Source organism: Sminthopsis crassicaudata, chromosome 5 (assembly GCF_048593235.1).
Source record: "Sminthopsis crassicaudata isolate SCR6 chromosome 5, ASM4859323v1, whole genome shotgun sequence".
Classification (NCBI taxonomy): domain Eukaryota; kingdom Metazoa; phylum Chordata; class Mammalia; order Dasyuromorphia; family Dasyuridae; genus Sminthopsis; species Sminthopsis crassicaudata.
In genome coordinates, this window is record NC_133621.1 from 161,633,313 (window position 1) to 161,654,230 (window position 20,918).

Here is a 20,918-nt window from a genome sequence, read left to right on the forward strand (position 1 = left end):
CGAAGAAATAGCACATCAAATATGAAAAAAGGCAAAGGAGGGGAGAGAAATCATGACGGAAAATGGCAAAGTCTAGAATATTGACTGCATGGAGGATTTGGGGAGGGCAGGTAAAAGAAGAGAGAAGAGATAATTAGAAATGAATGAAATGACCTAACTGACATACTGAGATAATTAGATCAGTGAATTCAAAGTATTAATAAGTTGAAAATGGGCCTGAGTTTGACATGAAAAATATATAGGCTAGAAGGAAGTGCCAGTGAGCTTTTCCTTAGAATTAGTCTGTAATAAGGAGCCCAGCAACAACTATACCTCAGCCTTTGTAATGAACTAATATAAGGCATTTCCCAGTCTTTGAGAAGGACTCTTCATGAAATGAAATAACTACCAAATCCATTGATGGGGCGAATGACTGTCTTTTGTTGCAAGCTCATAAAAAGCAGATACTGGTCTATTTAATTTACTTTGTAGAAGAATCATGTCCACATAGATGTTTAATAAATATCTTTGGAAGTGATAACAAAATATTATGTGATATATAAAATAATGAATCATTACATATGATGCTGTCAATTTCTGACTCTTTTCATGTGTGTTATATTTTTAAAAAGCTATCCACACTTGTTGTTGCTTTCCCTTTCTCACCTCCCACTGACTTCCAGACTCCTTTCAACCTGGCTTCCATTCCCACCATTCATCTCTTTCCAAGGTCACCAAAAAATGATTTATTTATTGGTAAATTCAATGGCCCTTTCTTAATCCTTCTTGACCTCTCTGTGGTGTTGGGCACTTCTGAAAGTCTATATCTTTTGTACATTTTCTCTTCTTTAGGTTTTCACAATATTGATCTCATGGTTCTCTGTCCAATATTTTAAGCAGTCTTTCACAGTCTCCTTTCCTGAATTATTATTTATGTCCTGATTTGATGAATAGTTCTAATTAGGACTCTGTCTCTTCTCCTCCAGATCAGAGGTTCTTACTCTGGGATCCATGGAACCTTAATGAAACCATGGATAGATTTCAGAGGATGTATAAACTTAGGTGAGAAAAAAAATTGCATCTTATTCCAACATAATTGATTTCCTTTATAATCCTGTATATTTTATTCTATGCATTTAAAAAACATTATTCTGAGAAAGGATCCCTAGGCTTCCCCAAACTGAAAGTACAGAGAAGAATCCATGACAGATACAAAAAATTAACCTTTAGGTTATCTCATCAGCTTCCAAGGACTCAATTGTCATCTCTCTTTAGATGACTCTCAAATCTTTATATCTAGCCTTCCTTTCCCTCTTGAGCTCCAGTCCTGCATTGCCAACTGCTTGCTGGTAATCTCTAATTGTATATCTTATAGGCATCTCAAACTCAATATCAAAACAGAATTCATATATCATTATATACCAGCCAAAAACCAACATTTCTTTTAACTTCCCATTAACTACCATACTTCCAGCCAAGCTCAAAAGCTCATAACAAGGATTCTTAATGTAGGGTCAACCGAGATCCATGGCTAGATTCCAAAGTCTATGAACTTGGATAGGGGAAAAGTTGCATCTTTATTTTCCACTAGCATCTAACTGAAATTCAGCATTTCCTTTAATTATGCATGTAGGCAACAAACCAAAGTAGAACTGTCAGCACCCATAAGTTTGTCATAAACAAAAATCACAGATATTTTCATATTATATTACAGTTGTTACAGAAGTCTCAAAATATTATTTATATTCATCTCTACTTCAAAGTTATAATAGCTTTTAGAGTCAGTGCAAAATGGCATGTGATAACAGTTTTCATATCTACAAAAAATATTTCAATATAATTAGATTCCTTTGTAATCCTTTGTGTTTTCTTTTATGCATATGAAAGCACTACTTTGAGAAAGGACTTCACCAAATTACCAGAAGGGTCCATGACACTAAGAAAATTAAGTGCCCTCACTCTGCAATATTCCTGACAAGAGCCCGCCATTTAAAAAACCTATATTAAAAAAGAACCCACACACTTCAAGGCAGAGTCCAAAAGTATAATTACTTTTAGACAGCTCTCATTATTAAAAAATTATTCCTTACACAGAACCAAAACTACTTTTCTGCAACCTATTAGCATCGTTACTAGTTCATTACTTTGGGACCACATGTAACAAGTTTAATGCCTAATAGTCAGCTGGATAATTTAGTAGATAGAAGATCAGATTTAGGATCCAAAAGGTTTGAGTTCAAATCTAGCCTCTGACACATAGTCATTGTATAAACTAGCTGGGACAAGTCATTTAACCTTCCTGTACCTCAATTTCATAATTTGTTTAGAAAGGAGATGTGTAATAGAATAATGGCACCTACTTCCCAAGGTTTTTATGAGGAGAAAATGAAATATTTGCAAAATATAAAGTACTATATTGATGTTAGCTATTATCTGTCTTCCACCCAACAGCATCCTTGCGTTGGGCCTTTCTAGGCTCAAATTGATTTCACTTTACTGGCCTGCCCCATGTCTCTCACTGTAACAATGCTACCCACTGTTCTTTGATCTCTTAAATGGACATTCATGCAACATTGACCCTATCTCCAATTTATTTTTGCTCATTACCCCCACTTTTTCTTCTCTATTGACAATCTTTCATTCCCTGCATAAGCTGCTCCTTTCACCATCTTTGTTTAGATGAGCACCTCAGCTTAACTTTGAAAATGGAAAAGGTTTTCAGGAGTAAGAGAATGAGAAAACAGGGAAGTCTGTTACAAATTAATAGTTCAGGATGAAGTCTGGGATCCCAATCTGAGGCCAGGATGGTTAAAATGTTGAAGGAGAATAGTATAAAATGTCTGAGAAGGTAGGCCAGAGCTACTTTGAATATCAGGATATGTAGTTTGTATTTCATTGGGTAGACAAAGAGGAGCCACTGAATATTTCTGAATAATGGAGTGATATGATCAGACACATATATTGGAAAACTTATTTTGGCAGTGATATGAAGGATGGGTAGAGATCGAGAAGGCAAGAAGACCAATAAGTAAAGTTATTATAATAGCTTATATGAAAGGTGGGAGAATTAGGTGGCCAAAATATTCAATTCATTACTTTGAATCTGGCCTCAGACTCTTGTAAACTGTGTAATCCTGGGCAAGTCACTTGACCCAGTTTGCTCCAGTTTCCGCATATGTAAAATGAGTTGGAGAAGGAAACAACAGACCACTCCAGTATCTTTGCCAAGAAAGCCTCAAATGAGTTCATGAAGAATCAGAAACAACTGAAAAATGATTGAGCAATAATATACCTAATCTATTCCCTGATCCATTGATCTATTTTGTAGTCAGCGTCAGATTGTTTTGATGATTACTACTTCGTAATATAGTTTCCAATTTGGTACTGTGAGGCTGACTTCCTTTACATTTCTTTTTTCACTGATTGCCTTGATATTCTTGACTTTTTTCTTCCATATGAATTTTTAAATTTTTTTTAGCTCTATAAAATAATTCTAGGATAGTTTGATTGACATGGCATTAAATAAGTAAATTAATTTGGGTAGAATTGTAATTTTTATTATATTGGCCCAGCCTACCCATGAGCAATGAATATTTCTCCCATTGTTTAGATCTGTCTTTATTTGTGTAAGAAGTGTTTTGTGTTTGTCTTGGCAGGTAGACTCCCAAATATTATATAATGTCTATAGTTATTTTAAATGGAATTTCTTTTTCTATCTCTTGCTGCTGGACTTTGTTGGCAATATATAGAAGTGATAATGGTTATGTGAACTTATTTTATATCCTGCAACTGTGCTAATAGTGGTGATAATGGACATTCTTGTTTCCTCCATCAGTTGCCCTTGTTGGGACAGCATTTTCAATATACACTAGACAATGCATTTTACTGTAGAAATAATATTGTAATATTCTTTCTGTACTACCTCCCAAGCTTTCACAAATACTTAAAAGTTTGAGTCCCTAAAGAATATCAACTATAACTGCTATTCTAAGTGTTGTAAGGGGGTAATTCTGAGGGGATTAATTTCTAATTCTTCTTATAAGCCCCCAGCAGTTTGTATCCCACTGATTATCAAAGAATAAATTCAATCAATTTTTAGCTAATCCAGTTACTGAGATGATATTGCAAGAACAATAGTTATAAAATATCCCCCCAAAAAACAAGTGAGGCCCAAGGTAAGGTGAGTTGAAATTCAAAGTACAGGAGTATGAATATTTCATAGCCCCTTGTTATTGGAAGTTCTTTTCTTCCTTCATAGAATTCTTATGAAATTAGCCTTTTATATAGAACTCTGTTGGGCTGTAAGGACCCTTATCTCTGTAGGTTTTACAGCTGGCATTTCTCTATGGCCTGACAAGTCTCACTCCCTAAAGCTGTTGCTCTTCTTGAATGTCTATCTTTACACATCCATCTGCAGGTGCTTCCTCTGTCATCATCTCCTAATACTCTGGTAACCTTTACTACCACCTTCAGTTGCCAGTGGGACTTCTTATGTGACCTCTGGACCTCCTGAACTCATGTGGTCATCTAATTTGGAGGAAGCAGATGGAGGAGGGAGAAAGAGAGAAAGAAGGGAGGAAAGGAAGAAGGGGTGAGGGAGGGAAGGAGGAAGGGGAGGAGGACATGCGAGTTAAATATTTAAAACTGAAAGAGACATCAAGGGGCACTCCCCAATCCAATCATAAATGAAGAAACTCAAGTCCCAGAATTTAAGTGATTTACCAAAGTTAAGATACAGGTAGCATCAGAGATAGGATTTGAGTCATTTGATTCCCAAACTAGCGATCTTTCTACTTTTATCATATTGTTCCTAATGTTCTTTATGTAAAAATCACATATCCTTAAGATAGAAAGGAATGTCTGATTTTTTTTCACTTTATAGATAATTAAAATTAAATCAGAATGAGAAAAGCCTGGCATCTAAAGAGAAAAGTCAATTTTTTTCTCATTGTCTCTGGCTTATTATGCCACCACTTGGGGAATTCTGGGTAAAGTCTTTCAAACAAAGCTTAGGGATAGCTCATGTGGAGTCTTCCGAACAGAGATTAGCAGGGTCTCTTCCAGAAAGGTACTCTATGTACAACATAGATCAGTTATAGTACAGATATTTATTTTCTCCACTAACAAAGAAATATTTAATATACAAAAGACTCATAAGCTCTTTATGACAAAATACTTAAAATATGAAATAGTAAATTATAGCTCCTATTATACTCTCCTGGGAGATTGATACTGAAAACATGAAATTCTTTGTGGGACCGCTCAAGGTATTTGACTTTTACTTTGCCTCCAAGCAATTTCTTCTAACAAGCCAGGGCATGGCTTGAGCTCATTCTCATAATGGTATTCTTCTCTACGAGCCTATGTCAGAGTCAACTTTGAAAAAGGAGAGCTGTCAAAGTTCTAAGTCAAACTCTCAAAAAGATGAAGAAGAGAGGGAGATGATAAATTATCTTTCCCTTTTAAGGGAGATACGCCCCTGATCTAGCAGATCATAGGGCAATTGTGTGTTTGGTGGGGGGGATGGTCCCCTCAATTATTACCATTACCTAAGTCTATCCCAAAGAGTACACAAAAAATGTATCACATCTTGTTTTTTTTTTTAAATCTCACCCCAAAAGATAATAAAACAATGTTCTACCTTACAAATATCAAATTCTATGAGTTTTCTGAATAGAAACACTTAATATATTATGAATAAAATGGTTAATAGGGGCTATGTGCAGATATTATCTGTCTGGTTCTAATCCACAACATGTAAATTTGGGAAAAACCTATTCTTAGCTTCTACTTTATGGTCATGAAAAATCCCCTACAATGGGAAATAATGAGTTCCCTAACTGGCTACTAAACTGGAACTGAGAGTATATAAAAGGAGCACCCTACCCCTCCATTTCTCTTTCCTTCTTAGAAGCAGCTGCTATAGGCTTAGTTGGAGCTGTCTCTAGAGAGCTGGGAAGGGAATGAGCATGTGGCCCTATTCCTTGTCCTGACCATCATGATCATCAGTATATGACCACCTTGATCTCTTTGTATTTGTTCCTTCCTGTCCTTAGGAACAAATATCCTCCTGAATTGGAAGTGTTTAGACAATTTTGTGAGTACCAAAAAGTCTGATGATTTTGGGAAATCTGAGAAATCATAGATCCAGTGTCCCCAGTGTAGCAGTGACTGATGGCAAGGGAAGCAACTTCAACGGGAATTTACACAAATAACTATAAAAGGAAAGCTGCCAGAAGAAGGTGGAAATGACAGAGAACTCCTTGTGGCAAAGAGAAGTGCCCAGTTTTAGACTTAAAAACAGAAACTGTCCTTAGAAGAGTGGCCTGGACAGTAAAGAGCTGTGCCCAAGAGAAGCTGCATGAAGGCTCTATGAAAGCAAGACAGGAAGCATTTATGAAAGCTTTTTAAATACCTACTAGGTGTTGTGCTAAATACTGGAGATAAAAATACAGTCAAAAAGAAGACTATCTTGCTTTCAAGGATCTTACATCTTAGAAGGAAAAACATCACACAAAAAAGGAGCTGAAAAGATATATGGAGATATAATTTGGAGTTCAGAAATTTAAGAATAGAGGCAGGAGAGGGATGAAGTTTGGCCAGCCTGGACCTCTCTGTGAAATGGATCCCTCAGAAAGAACTCACCAATGGGAGAAAGGGGAGAGCTTTATAGATATTCCAGGCCACAAGAGTGGTTGGAGGTTTCAGGGTGAGAGACTGAAGGAAAAACTGAGGGAAGTGAACCTTGTTGTGACAGTACCTTAATCATGTTTTTGAAGTTCAGAAAGTCAAGAACAGATACAGGAAAGGAATTAAGGGAGAAGCAGTATTATCTCTTTGCCCCATATTCACTACATAGGAACCTTTCTACCATTATACTCTAAATTCAAACCCACTCTTTCTATTGACATTTTGTATATTTATGAAAAATTAAGCCCTAAATTTATGGTGAGAAATGTTTTATATTAACTGTTCTGGTTAGATAGTTTTAACAGATGTTTTTTTACTAAAAACTAATTAAGGCTATCAGCTGATTGTTAACGAGAAACAAGCAAGTAGGATCTCAGGAACTATATAATATTACAAGAAGCCTCCCATAAAATTGCTTCAAGAACCTGAGAATAATAGTCACCACTATATAGTTATTTAACCCACAAGTGGGAGTGCCAAACTGGGGATGGGGCAAGGTTAGCCCCAGAGAAGATTCTACATTGGAACCATTATAACAAAAATCATGTTCTTCCATTTTTTGATATCTACAAGATGTCCGACGTTTCCTGAGGCTGTTATAGAAGCAAATTAAGAGATTTAGGATAAGAAGTAGGAAAAAAAAAGTCTAATCAAGAGAGTTAAGAAATATGTATCTGTTCCCAGATTACACATTTTATTGCTGGGATAAAACCAGGAAAAAGTATCTTGTACTGAGGTCTGAGGTCTTGTCTGAAGACATGGAAGGGATCCAGGAGAAGGTTTGGATTCTATGAATATGGGAATAATTCTCAGGAACCTAGATCTCTCTTTCACCACCACTCCTGGCATCTCTGCATCTGCTCTCCGACTAAACTTCCTCAAATTTTCGCCTTGTTCTCCAGCTAAGTCTTCTGTTCTTTTCACCTTACCCTTGCTTCTGAGATTGCCAGTACAAATAATGTTATAAATAGGTTTCTAAAAGCTTACTTCAACCACAAGGTGTATATGGTTTGTTTTTGCAAATATGCAGCATGAGTTAAATAGGTTTCTATGGGCTAGTCTGTAAACCTAACCACCATTAATAACATTACTCTATGTGGAAATGTATTTTATGTGCCAAAACAATTGACAAGCCAGAACTCAAACTGTGTGCAAATTTGGAACTTCCTGCACCTTTCTTTAGTTTGGTTTTGTTTCTTGTAGCAACATTTTTTTAAACTGAATTCATGATTTCTTTGGTATAGGGAACTTCTGGTGGTAAATCTCCCTCTACCAGTGCAGATTAAAAATTGCTCTGCAAATTCTTATCCTAGATAGCTATTTAGGGGCATTTAAAGAACTGTTTGGGTGCAGAGGCATTAAGAACCCCAGGGTTACCTAATTAGGATGCTTTGGAAATGGAACCTGAAATCCAGTCCTTCCTAATTCTAATAGTTTCCATTATAGATATTAGATTATAGTACTTTACCCTAGTCAAAAAGGATCAATTTGCAAACCCAGGGGCTGAAAATTAAGATAGGACTTAAAGAATCAAGTCCAGCAAAATCTTAGAATTTTTCTAAGCCAAACTATACCACTTATATCCTATAGCATTAAATTTCTGGGCCTCCATCCTTTCCAGATCATTGCCTATAGTTGGGATCAAAAGATCTAAAGAGGAGTCACCTAGTCCAGTCTCTTTACTTTCCAGACAAGAAAACTGAAATACAAAGAGATGAAGGGATTTCCCAAAGTCACTGAGCTATTTAGCTACAGAACTAAGATCTGAATGTAGCTCTGACTTCAATTCACATAACCTTTCCACTGTACCAAACCCACTTCTGTGGCCCTGGGAGAAGGAATTACGTGGAGGGAATAAAAGTCTGTGGTGCTTAAAGCTCTAGACAAACTATTTTTAACATTTATCACCTCTGCAAACCTATCCCTGTTGTATGTGTGAACGGTGAAGGTCAAATTTATAGGGCCATTCATTATATAGCTTTGGAGGCCTACAGCACCAGCCCAGCTCACCACTAAGGTGAGGAGGGCTGCTCTGAGGGTAAATGTCAAGTCCCTGAGAAAAGGGCCTCCCTGATCCCCGGAGAGAAGAAGAGGGTGGATAGAAATGAAGTGAACCTACAAAGTTGATTTGCAATTCCTGGACTGTCTTGGGAAGTGTTTACCAGAGCTATTTTTAGATAGCCATGTTACCAATTAGGCTTCTCAGACAAAAGAAATGCCAAAGGCCCAGCAGTGGAAACTCTAGGCCTGTAACTAGGAAAAAATGTTTTTATTTGGACAGAAAAAGTATGAAGCGTTCATTTATGAAGCAAAGTTAAACTTGGCTTCCATGGGGAGGAAGAGGTTGTGGAAACTGCTCATTTGGATTTAATTTAGATATGCACAAGGTCCGTGGTTAGTCATGAATCATATTCCAAACTGAGGCACTTGAGAATCCACACATGCAAAATTTTCAACTCTGGGCAAGTCTGGGATATTTGAGCACAATGAATAAACAAGTTGGAAAACTCACTCAAGAGGGCTTTCCAGCCCAGCTTATAGTCATTTTAAAGAGGTCCTGAACTGGGCCAATAAAGAGGCTTTTTAAAAATTTTAACCTGGGACAGAAATAGATGAACTCTAGGTGGTTGGAGTGGGGGAGGAAGGCCTGCATTACAGTGTGCAGAGAAGCCTTAATGGTAAGAGAGGGCCCAACCTGGTCCTGTTTCCCATGGTGTTTGGGATTGAAGGGGGGCCCAGGAGAGGGTTACAATAGCAAAAATCTCACACAGCAGCCCAAACCAGTGGAGAATTGTGAAACAAAAGCTTAGGATGTTGGCTGCCCTAGGTGGGCTGCTTTATCCCATTGCAACATTAGGGACCTGAGTGGAAGTCCTATTTTCTACACCAGTTACAGTACTAGATTCAGAATATCCAACATTGGTGAAACCTTGCTGCTACAAGAGCCTGAGATACAAGGGACCTGGATAATCTTTGATATGATTATCATATTTCAGTTAGCGCTTCCTGGGAACATCAAAAATGCCCCTGTGAGTTCACTTCCTCACAACTCAAGTCACCAAGGAACTTTTTTTGTAACAATAATCTTATCAGCATATCTTTGGCATTGTTTTATAGACTCACAGAGTCTCATGGTTGAAAGGAACAGAGAAGATCTAGTCCAACAAGAACCTGCAAAGGACTCCCCTTTACAGTATCCCTGATGTGAATGATCATCCTGCCTTTCCTTGAAGGCCTCAAGGAAAAGGATTCTTATTATTTCCTAAGTAGGCTATCCCTCTTTTGGACAGCTATAATCAATAGGAAGATTTTGTTAAAACAAGCTGAAATTTGCCCTTCTAAAACTCTTCTTAGTTCTGTCCCTTGAGCTAAGGAAACTGATTCCAATACTTCTTCCTTAGGACAGCTTTCCAAATATAGCTATCATGTTCCTCTCAAGTCTCATCTTCTTTAGGCTGAACATCTTCAGTTCTCCCAACTAATCTTCATATGGCATGATCTCAAGACCTTTTTTCATAGTCCTCCAGAAACTCACCAAGTTATCAATATCCATCCCCAAATTTTGATGTCCCAAACATAATATTGAACAGAGGAAAAAAATAAAACAAATTTAAAAACCCCAGGACCATCAGCTCCTTAGGCTTGGAAATCATGTCTTTCTCCATGCAGTTTATGATTGTGTGTATTTTTGGTTGGTTTAGATCACTGTTAACTCATCTCAAGCTGCCAATCCACCAAATATCTCAGATCTTTTTCAATCAAATTATGGTCTAGTTGTCTCTTGTCTAGCTTTTACTCATGAAGCTGATTTTTTTTAAAAAAATGAATTCTAAGACTACATGTTTATCCTCATTAAATTGCATCCAATTAGCTCTGTCCCAATGTTCTAGCATGTCAGTATGTTTCTATATGCTTATTCTTTCATCCAACACATTTGTGACTCTAGCTTTGTGTCATATGCAGAATTCATAAACATGATAATTATATCTTTAAGTCACTGATGAAAAATGTTAAACAAAAGAGGATCAAGTGCTACACTACATTCAAGTTGAACTGGAACATTTAATGATGATTCTTTTGGTCCTGCTATTCACATAATTCCAAATCTATTATCTATTTGTATCTTTCTATCTTATCTACAAAGATAGCATGATAGATTTTGTCAAATACTTTGCTAAAATATAGGTATATACCCATGGCATTCTACCCCAAGTCCAGTAATATATAATGGGACAGTAGTTTGTCGTGATCTTCTTGATGAGGACATGCTGAATATTTGTACTTTTTTATTGTTGCTTTCAGTTATGTCTGATTTTTCATGACTTCATTGGGGATTTTCTTGGCAGAGGTACTGGGTAAGTCTGCCATTTTCTTCTCCAGCTCATTTTATAGGTGAGGAAACTGAGGCAAACTGGGTTAAGTGACTTGCCCAGGATTATATAGCTAGTAAGTGTCTGAATTTCTGAGACCAGATTTGAACTCAAGAAGATGAATCTCCCTGATCTCAAGCCTTATGCTGTATCTACTGTGCCATCTACCTGTTTATCATTCCTCTAATAAAATCTAGATTCTTGTAAGGAAATGAAATCAAACTAATTGACCTATAATTTGCAGTCTTTCGCTTTCATTTTGTAAATCTGGAAATTTGCTTTTCTCCACTTCTGAGGCACTTTTCTCATTTTCTACAATTACCCTAAGACCACTGTCTTTGTCTTTGTTTGCATTTCCAGTCCTCATTTCTCATTTTAAATTCATAACCACTCTGTAATAGATATAATGTTTTTTATTAAAGTTTTTTTATTTTTCAAAGCATATGCATGGACAATTCTTCACTATTAGCCCTTGCAAAACCTTGTGTTCCAATTTTCCTCCCGTTCCCCCATGCCCTCCCCTAGATGGCAAGTAGTCCAATATATGTTGAACATGGTAGAAATATATGTTAAACCCAATATATGCATACATATTTACATAATTATCATGCTGCACAAGAAAAATCAAATCATACCAGTAAAAAAGAAAGAGAGAAGGAGAGAGAGAGAGAGAGAGAGAGAGAGAGAGAGAGAGAGAGAGAGAGAGAGAGAGAGAGAGAGAGAGAGAGGAGAGAGAGAGAGAGAGAAAATAAAATGCAAACAACAAAAAAAGTGAAAATGCTATGTTGTGGACCACACTCAGTTCCCACAATTCTCTCTCTGGGTGTAGATAGCTCTCTTCATCACTGAACAATTGGAACTGGTTTGAATCATCTCATTGTTAGAGAATCGTGTCCATCAGAATGGATCATCATATAGTCTTATTGCCGTGTACAATGATCTCTTGGTTCTGCTCATTTCACTCAGCATCAGTTCATGTAAGTCTCCCCAGGCCTCTCAAACTATCCTGCTGGTCGTTTCTTACAGAACAATAATATTCTATAATATTCATTTACCACAATTTCTTCAGCCATTCTCCAATTGATGGGTATCCACTCAGTTTCCAGTTTCTGGCCACTACAAAAAGGGCTGCCACAAACATTCTTGCACATGTGGGTCCCTTTCCCTTCTTTAAGATCTCTCAGTAGACACACTGCTGGATCAAAGGTATGCACAGTTTGATAACTTTTTGAGCATGGATATCATGTTTCATCACTGTTCCTCTGAAATCACAAATTACATTAATAGTTCTCATAGTCTTTTTGCTGAGGCAATTAGAGTTAAGTGACTGGCCCAGGGTCACACAGCTAGGAAGTGTTAAGTGTCTGAGGTTACTTTTGAACTCAGGTCCTGCTGACTTCAGGGCTGGTGCTCTATCCACTGCATCATCTAACTGCTCCAATAGTTCTCATAGTCTTAGAAGTTGTTAGTTTTTAGGGTGTGGCCGTCTCTATATACATTGTTTTGCTGATTCTCCTCATTTCCTTCTTCATTAATTTATAAAACTCCTTAAAATAGCTTATTTTTGTAATATTAATTTTTCTTCTGGTTCTGATCACTCTGCATCGTTCATATGAATTTTATAAAAATTATTTATTCCTCAAATTCATGCTGAGAATTAACATTCCTGAGTTTGTGAAGAAATGCACCCTAGAAGAATATAAAAGTTGAGATTTTTGGGTCAGATTACCAAAGAGGTGAGGGACTAGTCATTTTTCTCCATTCTTTATAACTTTCCACATCTCTCCAAGAGAGGATTTGTTCAAAAAAGATTATGTGATTTTAGCTGTCTCCATAGTTTAGGACAAGAAGAAACCAACTAAGATAAAAATCTGATGAAATAACAACACTGAAGGCTAGTAATTCCTCACCCAACACCTACCCATCAAGCTGTGACAATAAAAGTGTACAAGCTAAATCATGAGCTTTCAGCACAACTCAATTCTACTTCCTCCTCATGGGACAGGACATATGTGTGAATGATTATCACTTCCTTCCCAAGATACTCCAATGTACCCCTATCATCTCCAAGACCAAACATAAAACCATCTTTTTAGCATTGAAAGCCCTTCATAATATGCCCTCACCCACATGTTGCCAGTCTGCTAACACCTTTCTCTTCCCATGTACTCTGGCTTCCTTTCTGTTCCTCTCACAAGAACTATATTTCCCTATTCCCAGGCATTTTCCCTAGCTGTCTTCTATGCCTGGAACTTTCCCTATTCATCTTTGTGATCTCCTTCAAGTCCCAGCTAAAACCCCACTTTCTACAAGAAATCTTTCCTAATTTGTTTTAATTCTAATTCTTCTCTCTGTTGATTAGCTCCCATTTATCCTATATGTTTCTTGCTTGTATGTTATCTCCTCCAATAGACTATTAACTCAATGAGAGCAGTCTTTCTTTGCATCCCTCCAGCACTTAGCACAGTGTCTGGCACTGTAGTGCCATCTGTATAGTGTGTTTATATATATAAATATATAATAAGCATTTATTAAGTGCTTACTATTTATATGGCACATACATGTGTATGCATATGTGCGTATGTGCCATATAAATAGTAAGCACTTAATAAATGCTTATTGATAGATTAACAGGATGAAACTACAGTTCCATACTAAACCAATTACCAGTTCCACTGGTAATGCTTTTCTACATAATCCACTGCCTTTCTTGAGCATACCATTCCCTTGTGGTCTCCTTCTGATGTAAGTTGCCCCAGAAGTACTTTACTCTGCTGATGAGACTGGATAAGTACCATCTTTACACTTTTCAAAGATTAAAAACTCTCCTCAAATACACTAGGGTATTTTTCAGAAGTTCTGGAATTTTTCTGTTTGGAGCCTTCAGCAGTGTCACACTTGATTTGGAACTCCCAGACCATGGACCACTGCTACTATCTGCTTTTTGGAAAGAATCATACCCCATTAAGGACAAAGAGCTCATAGCATTATGGGATTTAGAGTGAGAAGGGTACTAGTCAAACTCCCTCGTTTTGCAGAGAAAGAAACTGAGTTGTATTATTTCCCCCAACGTATGGCACACCTTTGTCCTCTAAAGCTTCCCCCACTCCCATATTTATGGGCATATGAGATGCGGAAAAAGACTCGTCACAGATTCTGCCTGTTTAGTTAAGATGAACTATGTCTTGCCCCCTCCCCAACTCTGTGTTTCCTTTTCAATTCTGCTTGGAAGAAAGTAGATGATCCTTCTCCAAAGGACCATCAATTCAAGGATTACCTCCTCATTACTACTATTTCACATCCCTGAGGTATCATAAAAGCAGTTTAATTTAACAAGTATTAAGTACTCGTTATGCACAAGATACTGTTCTTTGGAGATACAAAAACAAGACCAAAATGATATATACTTTAATGCTAGTCTAGCATTGGGAGACTATTTTAGGGCCTACAGGAATTGAAGTGTTCTACCACTCTCTCTTTTTTGTCTAGGAATGGGTTCAGTCATGGAAAGCCTCACCTCTTGAAAAGGGGAGCTTCCATTTTTCACATTCATTGGATTTTTAAATCTCTCACCATTAGAGAGATCATTTTAATTAGAATAAATTAGATTATAGTTCAAAAGCCTAGTGATTTTCCAAAAGGGGAAAAGTAAAACATATACTCAATATACCCCAATTTGAAATGGGGTAGATAATTTATTCCTGATCACAAAAAATTTTAACAACATTCACAGACTATATTAACAGGATTCAATGACAACTATAACATTTAAGCATTTAAAGAAGCGTGTGAGACTGCTGATTAGGCATTTCACATTTTACTTTGGTTTTGCACTATTACTCTACTTCAAATCATCCTTTTTGGAGTTTTATACTCAGCTTCTTCCCTAACCAAATATTTTAGGAAATGCAATCACAACTGTTCTTGTAAGTTCTGCTACAACCACATGCATAGATTTTTTGACCTTTTGAATTTACAAGGTTACTTCTAAGTTATCTGGAGGTTGTTGCTTGATTACCTACTTAGGAAATGAAACAAAAGAGGCAGGGACCTTGGTAAAAACTCACCTAGTTAAGAAGTAGTCACCAGGTTGCCATGATATTCTCCTGTTATGTATAACCAATGAGACATCAATTCTTCCAGCTCAATAGCCAATTTAGATGGCTTTTTTTGGGTACCAAATTATCATCAATGAATCATATGGAGTCATAAACAGACCTCAGATGATCAAGTGGAACCAGTGAGGGCAGCTCTGAGCATTTTCTATTATGGAAAGTAGAAAAAAGGGGAATACCAGTAACAATACAGGCCTATATAATAATTTATAAAGTTTTTTCATAAATGTGATTTCATGAAGTCCTCATAACAACACATCATATAGCTTGGGCTAATATTAAATCTATTTTACATCTGAGGATACAGTGGCTTAGTGAAATGAAATAATTTGCTCTAGTTCTCAAAGTTCCTCCATGTCAGGGCCTGAAATTGCATCCAGGTCTTTCTGATTCAGGTGCAGTTATCTTTCTTCAGTAACATCCTGTCCTTCAGGTATTCACAAAAAACCAAAAAGGTGTGAACATCATTATGAGCTAAATAGAGAAAAGCGTGTATGTCAATGAATCAACACCTCTGACTAGAGTCCAAAGTGACTAGATGAAGGAAGTCCTAAGCAGAATTCTGAGGTAGTCAGAATTCACTTTTTTGTATCAGAAGCATTATTTTCTCCTTTATTCCCCTTTATTTCTTAGATTTTCCTCCTGAAAAACAAACTCCTGTAGACATGGGCCAACCTGCTCTTTCCCCCTCTCTATAAAACATGTTCTCAGTTAAAGAACAATTATGTTCATCTATAGTAAATTTAAGTTAAACCATTTGTCTCTTCTAGAACTTTTGCTGTTAAGGCTTATCTCTATGAAATAAAAGGTTTTGTCCTCTGCTAAATAAATTTCAGGAATCATTGACACAGGTATTGTGAGAAATAGCAACTACCAGCCATGGACCAACGAGGTGGGTCAGACTGGCTCTTTGTGGAGTTCCATTAGCAGTGCATATTACTTTTTTATCATTTAAAAATTTTCCCCAGTTACATGCAAAAACATTTTTGTTGTACATGTACATTCATTTTTTTATATATTTCCATATGTATCATGTTAGCAGAGAAAAATCAGAACAAAAGGGAAAAATCCAAGAGATGAAAAAAAAGTGAAAAAATCAATATGTTGATCTGCATTTCACAGTTCTCTCTCTGAATGCAGATGGTGTTTTCCACTCAAAGTTTATTGGGATTTCTTGGGATCATTGAACTATTGAGAAAAACCAAGTCTATCACAATTGATCATGGCACAATCTTGCTATTGCTATGTACAATGTTTTCCTAGTTCTGCTTGTTTCATTCAGCATCAATTCATATGAATCTTTCCAGGCCTTTCTAAAGTCAGCCTATTCATCATTTTTTACAGAACAATAATATTCCATTACTTTCATATAGCATAATTTATTCAGCCATTTCCCCCCAAAATGAACATCTACTCAATTTCCAATTTCTTGCACAAAAAGAGCTGCTCCAAACATTTTGGGTCCTTTTCCCTCTTTTATGATTTCTTTGGATACGGGCCCAATAGTGGTACAAGCAGTGAATATAAACAATGGAATTGCAAAAAGGGGCTTCCCTCAGTCCTACCTCCCTGGATGGCCGTAGTCTTAGCTTTAAGGGTTTTTTCACTGGGACAGGGAATTCCTGGTAAGAAAATTCCCTCTGTACATGCAGGTGGCAGCTATTCTACAAAGTTACAGTAAGTCCCCTGGGTGTATTCAGGCTAAATGACTTGCCCAGTGTCACTAATATATGTCAGAGACAGAATTTGAACCACATCTTTGTGATTCTCTGTCTGTTGTGATAGACTATTTGTCATATTGATACATCTCGTGAAGAAGCAACATAGTGTCGGGTAATGATATCACACTAAAATACATGTGGGAAATACTATTCGGTATAGAATAATTCCTATGGACTACATAGTGACTTAGATTTTAAATATAACATTATCTATATTTTGTCGTATTTTTGCTTATTTTGTTAAGTATTGGTGATGGAACATGGGTTCTGTATTTGACACCTCAGGTAGAGTGGACCAATTTGAATATCTGGGCTCAAACTGCCTCAGCCACTTACTAGCTATGTGACCTCATCTGTAAAAGAAGTGGGTTAGAACTCAATAAACCCTAAGTGTGTGTGTGTGTGTGTGTGTGTGTGTGTGTGTGTGTGTGTGTGTGTGTGTGAAGGCAGCATGGTGTAAGGGAGATCCTTGAAGTCAGGAGGACCTGGAATCAATACATGCTGCCTTTGTGACTCTGGAAAAACCATTTGATCTCTTAGAGCTCAAGGCAATTCTCTAAGAATATAAATTGCACCCTCTGCATTGGTATAGGGAATTTCTTCTTAATTTTCCTAGACTTCAGAAATGTGAAATCACAGGTACACACACATTCATACAAACACACATATTTATGTATGTATTAATTGGGTCTGTGTAAAACATAAAATATTTGCTTTACTATTGATAAATCATCACTCTCTCCACCTTTCAATAAGCACTATTTCTTCTCCAAGCACAGCTCGCACTTTATCTTCTTGGCTTTCAAATTGTTCTACAGCTATTGCCATCTTGTGGCATTTGTGATCTGCTGCGGTTGCCTTATCTAACCATGGTGGAAAAGTGATTCAAAAATTAACAAATATGTTTTTTAAAATATGAATGTAAAGAAGGGGGGTGGGAGCCACTACAGAAACATTGACATAAAGCAATTTTTAAATTGATGTTTGAAATGCCTAAATATTTATCAAGTAGAGTTAAGGGAAGGGGATTTTTCCTATCTCTGTTTTTAAGTGAAAAATAAAATAAAATTTAAAAAATCACTATCATTGTCACCAACAACCCACACACCTTCCAGTATTTCAAATTCCAGGGCTTATTAGCTTTTTTTCTTTCTTCTGGTTTCTACTTGAACTCCTTAGTCCTCTAATCTCCCCCTTCAGTGGCAAGGCAGATGTCAGGAACAACCTCAGACATGTTATCATCACCTGTGAGAATAGCTGTTTGCCAAGCTAAACTGAAGATCCCTAATAAGCATAGAAAATTAATCTTTCTGTCTTTTCACTGGGGCTGCTCAGGGACTTATCCATCAGGGAACAAGTCATCCCTCAATCCTATGGAAGTTATGAGTCTAACAAAAAGAATGGCCTTATATTCCCATGACAATTTTCAAAGAAACTCAAAAAATTTCTGAAACACGATGTCTTGTACGTGCTATTTTTTCTGGCTGACTCACAAGCAATTATAAAGAATTTTAAAACCCTTCTTAAAAATGTAAACATTGCGTCCTTCTCTTCTTGACATCTCCTAAATTTTCTTTTACACATGGGGTTGCTGATTTATGTAGGCAACAAAACCCTAAACTGGCTTCAGTCAGCAGTCAGCATTTAGCAGCACAACAGGGATCAGAATTGTTATCCCCATCTTAAGACTGAGCACAGAGCCCTGAAATTACATGTCACATGATAGAAGATGCAGATGGAATGGAATAAGCATTTATACAGTATACTATGTGCCAGGAACTTTGCTAAACACTTTACAAATATTATCTCATATAATCCAGCCTCAGAACTAAATAGTGTGTGACCCTGGGCAAATCGGGCAAATCACTTAGCTTCTATCTGCCTCAGTTTCTTCAACTGTAAAATGATGATAATAACAGCATATCCCTTACTGGGTTATTGTGAGGATGGAATGAGAAGCTAAGAGCTTGGCACAAGACCTGGCACATAGGATGAATTATATAAATACTCATTCCCTTTCCTCTCTGATCCTCACAACTGTCAAGTAGTTACTCTTACTGTCCTCAGGACTTGCTCAGAGTTTCATAGCCAAGTATTTAAGGCCATTTTGAATTTGTCTTCTTGGCTCCAGCTCTAGTAATCTATTGATTATAATATCTACAAATGCCAAGAAGGAAAACCATAAGCCCTGACACCTGGATTCCTACATTTTATCTGATTAATAGCTCTTAAAAGTGCCTTCTGAGCTGTGAATCACAAATGAACAATGATAAGGTTGGCTGTTCTATGTGCTCCCTTCCAGCTTTAACATCTACAAGCTGGTGGAGGTTATAGAATTAATCGGTCATTCCCACAATGAGAGCAAGGATGAAGCTAGCTCGATACTTTGGGACTGATAAAACCTCTACTTGTTTTCCACAATGTGGAACTCAGTGTTGAAGGACTAAGGCACTTTGGAAGTAGTGAAGCCATCCTTCTTTTGATCGCTGTGCAAGAAGAGCCAATGACTCAAATGGCCTGCTCTCTCTTGTTTCTTCTATCCCCTTCAAGTATCGTTCAAGCCAATGAAGAAGGGATAGAAGTTGGGGCTTATTGCTCTTACCCCTCCCCAGTTATGTGGTGACTACTACCACATGTCAGCCAGAACAGAGAGATTCAATTAGGTGAGAAAACCTGAAATTCTGACTAATTCTTCAGCTTTGTGTTTCTTTGCTTCATCATAGGTGATCAAACAGCAGTCCTGGGATAAAACTGTCCAATCCTGGAAGCAATTTCCCGAGTTCAAGAGGTTGGAGATCCTGTATCCATCAGGTGGAGTTGACTATTGGGGAGGAAGGTTTTTGCTGCTAAAAAGGTGACATGAGGCTGAACCAAGCCCCTTCTTGGCTTTCTAGAATATGGGGACCCTTAGCTATTTGGACAGTACAAAGATGACATGATCAGTTAATCAATAAACATTTATTAAATGCTTGCTCTGTGCTGGGCACTATACCAAGCACAAAAGAAGCAAAAAAAGTCCCTACACTCAAGAAGTTTACAATCTAATGGAAGATAGCAATGTCTATTCAGCAGTCCTATAAACATTCATGTTTCTATGTTTGTCTAATTCTCCCTACAGAGTATATAATTGTAGTTTTTACTGTCACTTATTTAGCTTAACTTTTGTTTAACCTTGTGCTGAGTATAAGAGAAGTTATAAGTTCCTAAAACCTGTATTAAATCTTTTTGGTATTGGTGAGAATCTTCTTATGTATTTCATTTCTTTTAGGAGTAGGAAATGAATGCTTTTTATTTACCTGAATTATACATTTAATATTTTCTTCTTTCCTCTTTGGGGAGACCCTATATATGAACCAAGCATAAGCCTTAAGTACTTCCCCCTCCCTTAGAAACAGGAATCATGGTATAATGAACTAAAAAGTTCAAGAAAAGGAATCTTGCCCTTCTTTTACATGGTTAGACTTCCCCAATGATGAATACAGAACAGAGGGACCTCATAGTGTAGAAAGAGAGGGGTATTGTCCTAGTTCCTTGAGCTCAGCAGTGGTTCTAACTGTTTGTCTACCTTTCTCAGGTTTTCTTCTCCAAACTCAATCTCTTAAATCCTATGAGATGCTCTAGGCTTTCCAGAGAAAATATTCTTTTAGCTTCTTTTGTTCTTTGTGTAAAAGAAAATTAGATCTTTAGAAGTTAGGCCAGCCTAAGGAGGAAAAAAATGTGAAGCACTAAATTGAGAAGGAAGTTATGGTAATTTAACCAAAGCCAGTAAAAATAAGGTTGTTTTTAAATATGTATATATAAAAGAATTTTCTAAGCAACTGAAGCTTATCCTTTAGGCACCATTTTTAACTATTTCCTAAAGAGATCTGGACAATGTTAAGTCTAGAGAAGAAAAGATTTAGAAAGACACGATATCTGTCATCAAGTATTTAGATCAAGTTGTCACACAGAAAAGAGATTAGATTTGGTTGGTTTGATTCCAAAGGGCAAAACTGGAAATAAAAGTAAAAATTGAAAAGATAGAGAATTTGACAAAGAAAAAA

The 20,918-nt window shown here is 36.9% G+C and overlaps 1 protein-coding gene across 2 annotated transcripts in view; it reads left to right on the plus strand.

Annotated features, from left to right (window-relative positions):
* BEND7 (BEN domain containing 7) overlaps positions 1–19,961 on the plus strand; it is a 278,824-nt gene extending 258,863 nt beyond the window's left edge. Inside the window, exon 9 of one of the 2 annotated variants that reach the window (XM_074268589.1) lies at positions 19,599–19,961. In XM_074268589.1, the coding sequence (XP_074124690.1) occupies positions 19,599–19,624 (26 nt within the window). In that variant the 3' untranslated portion in view covers positions 19,625–19,961. The remainder of the gene's footprint in view (positions 1–19,598) is intronic. The other variant, XM_074268590.1, reaches the window with a different exon arrangement.
* The last annotated feature ends 957 nt before the right edge of the window (positions 19,962–20,918 follow it).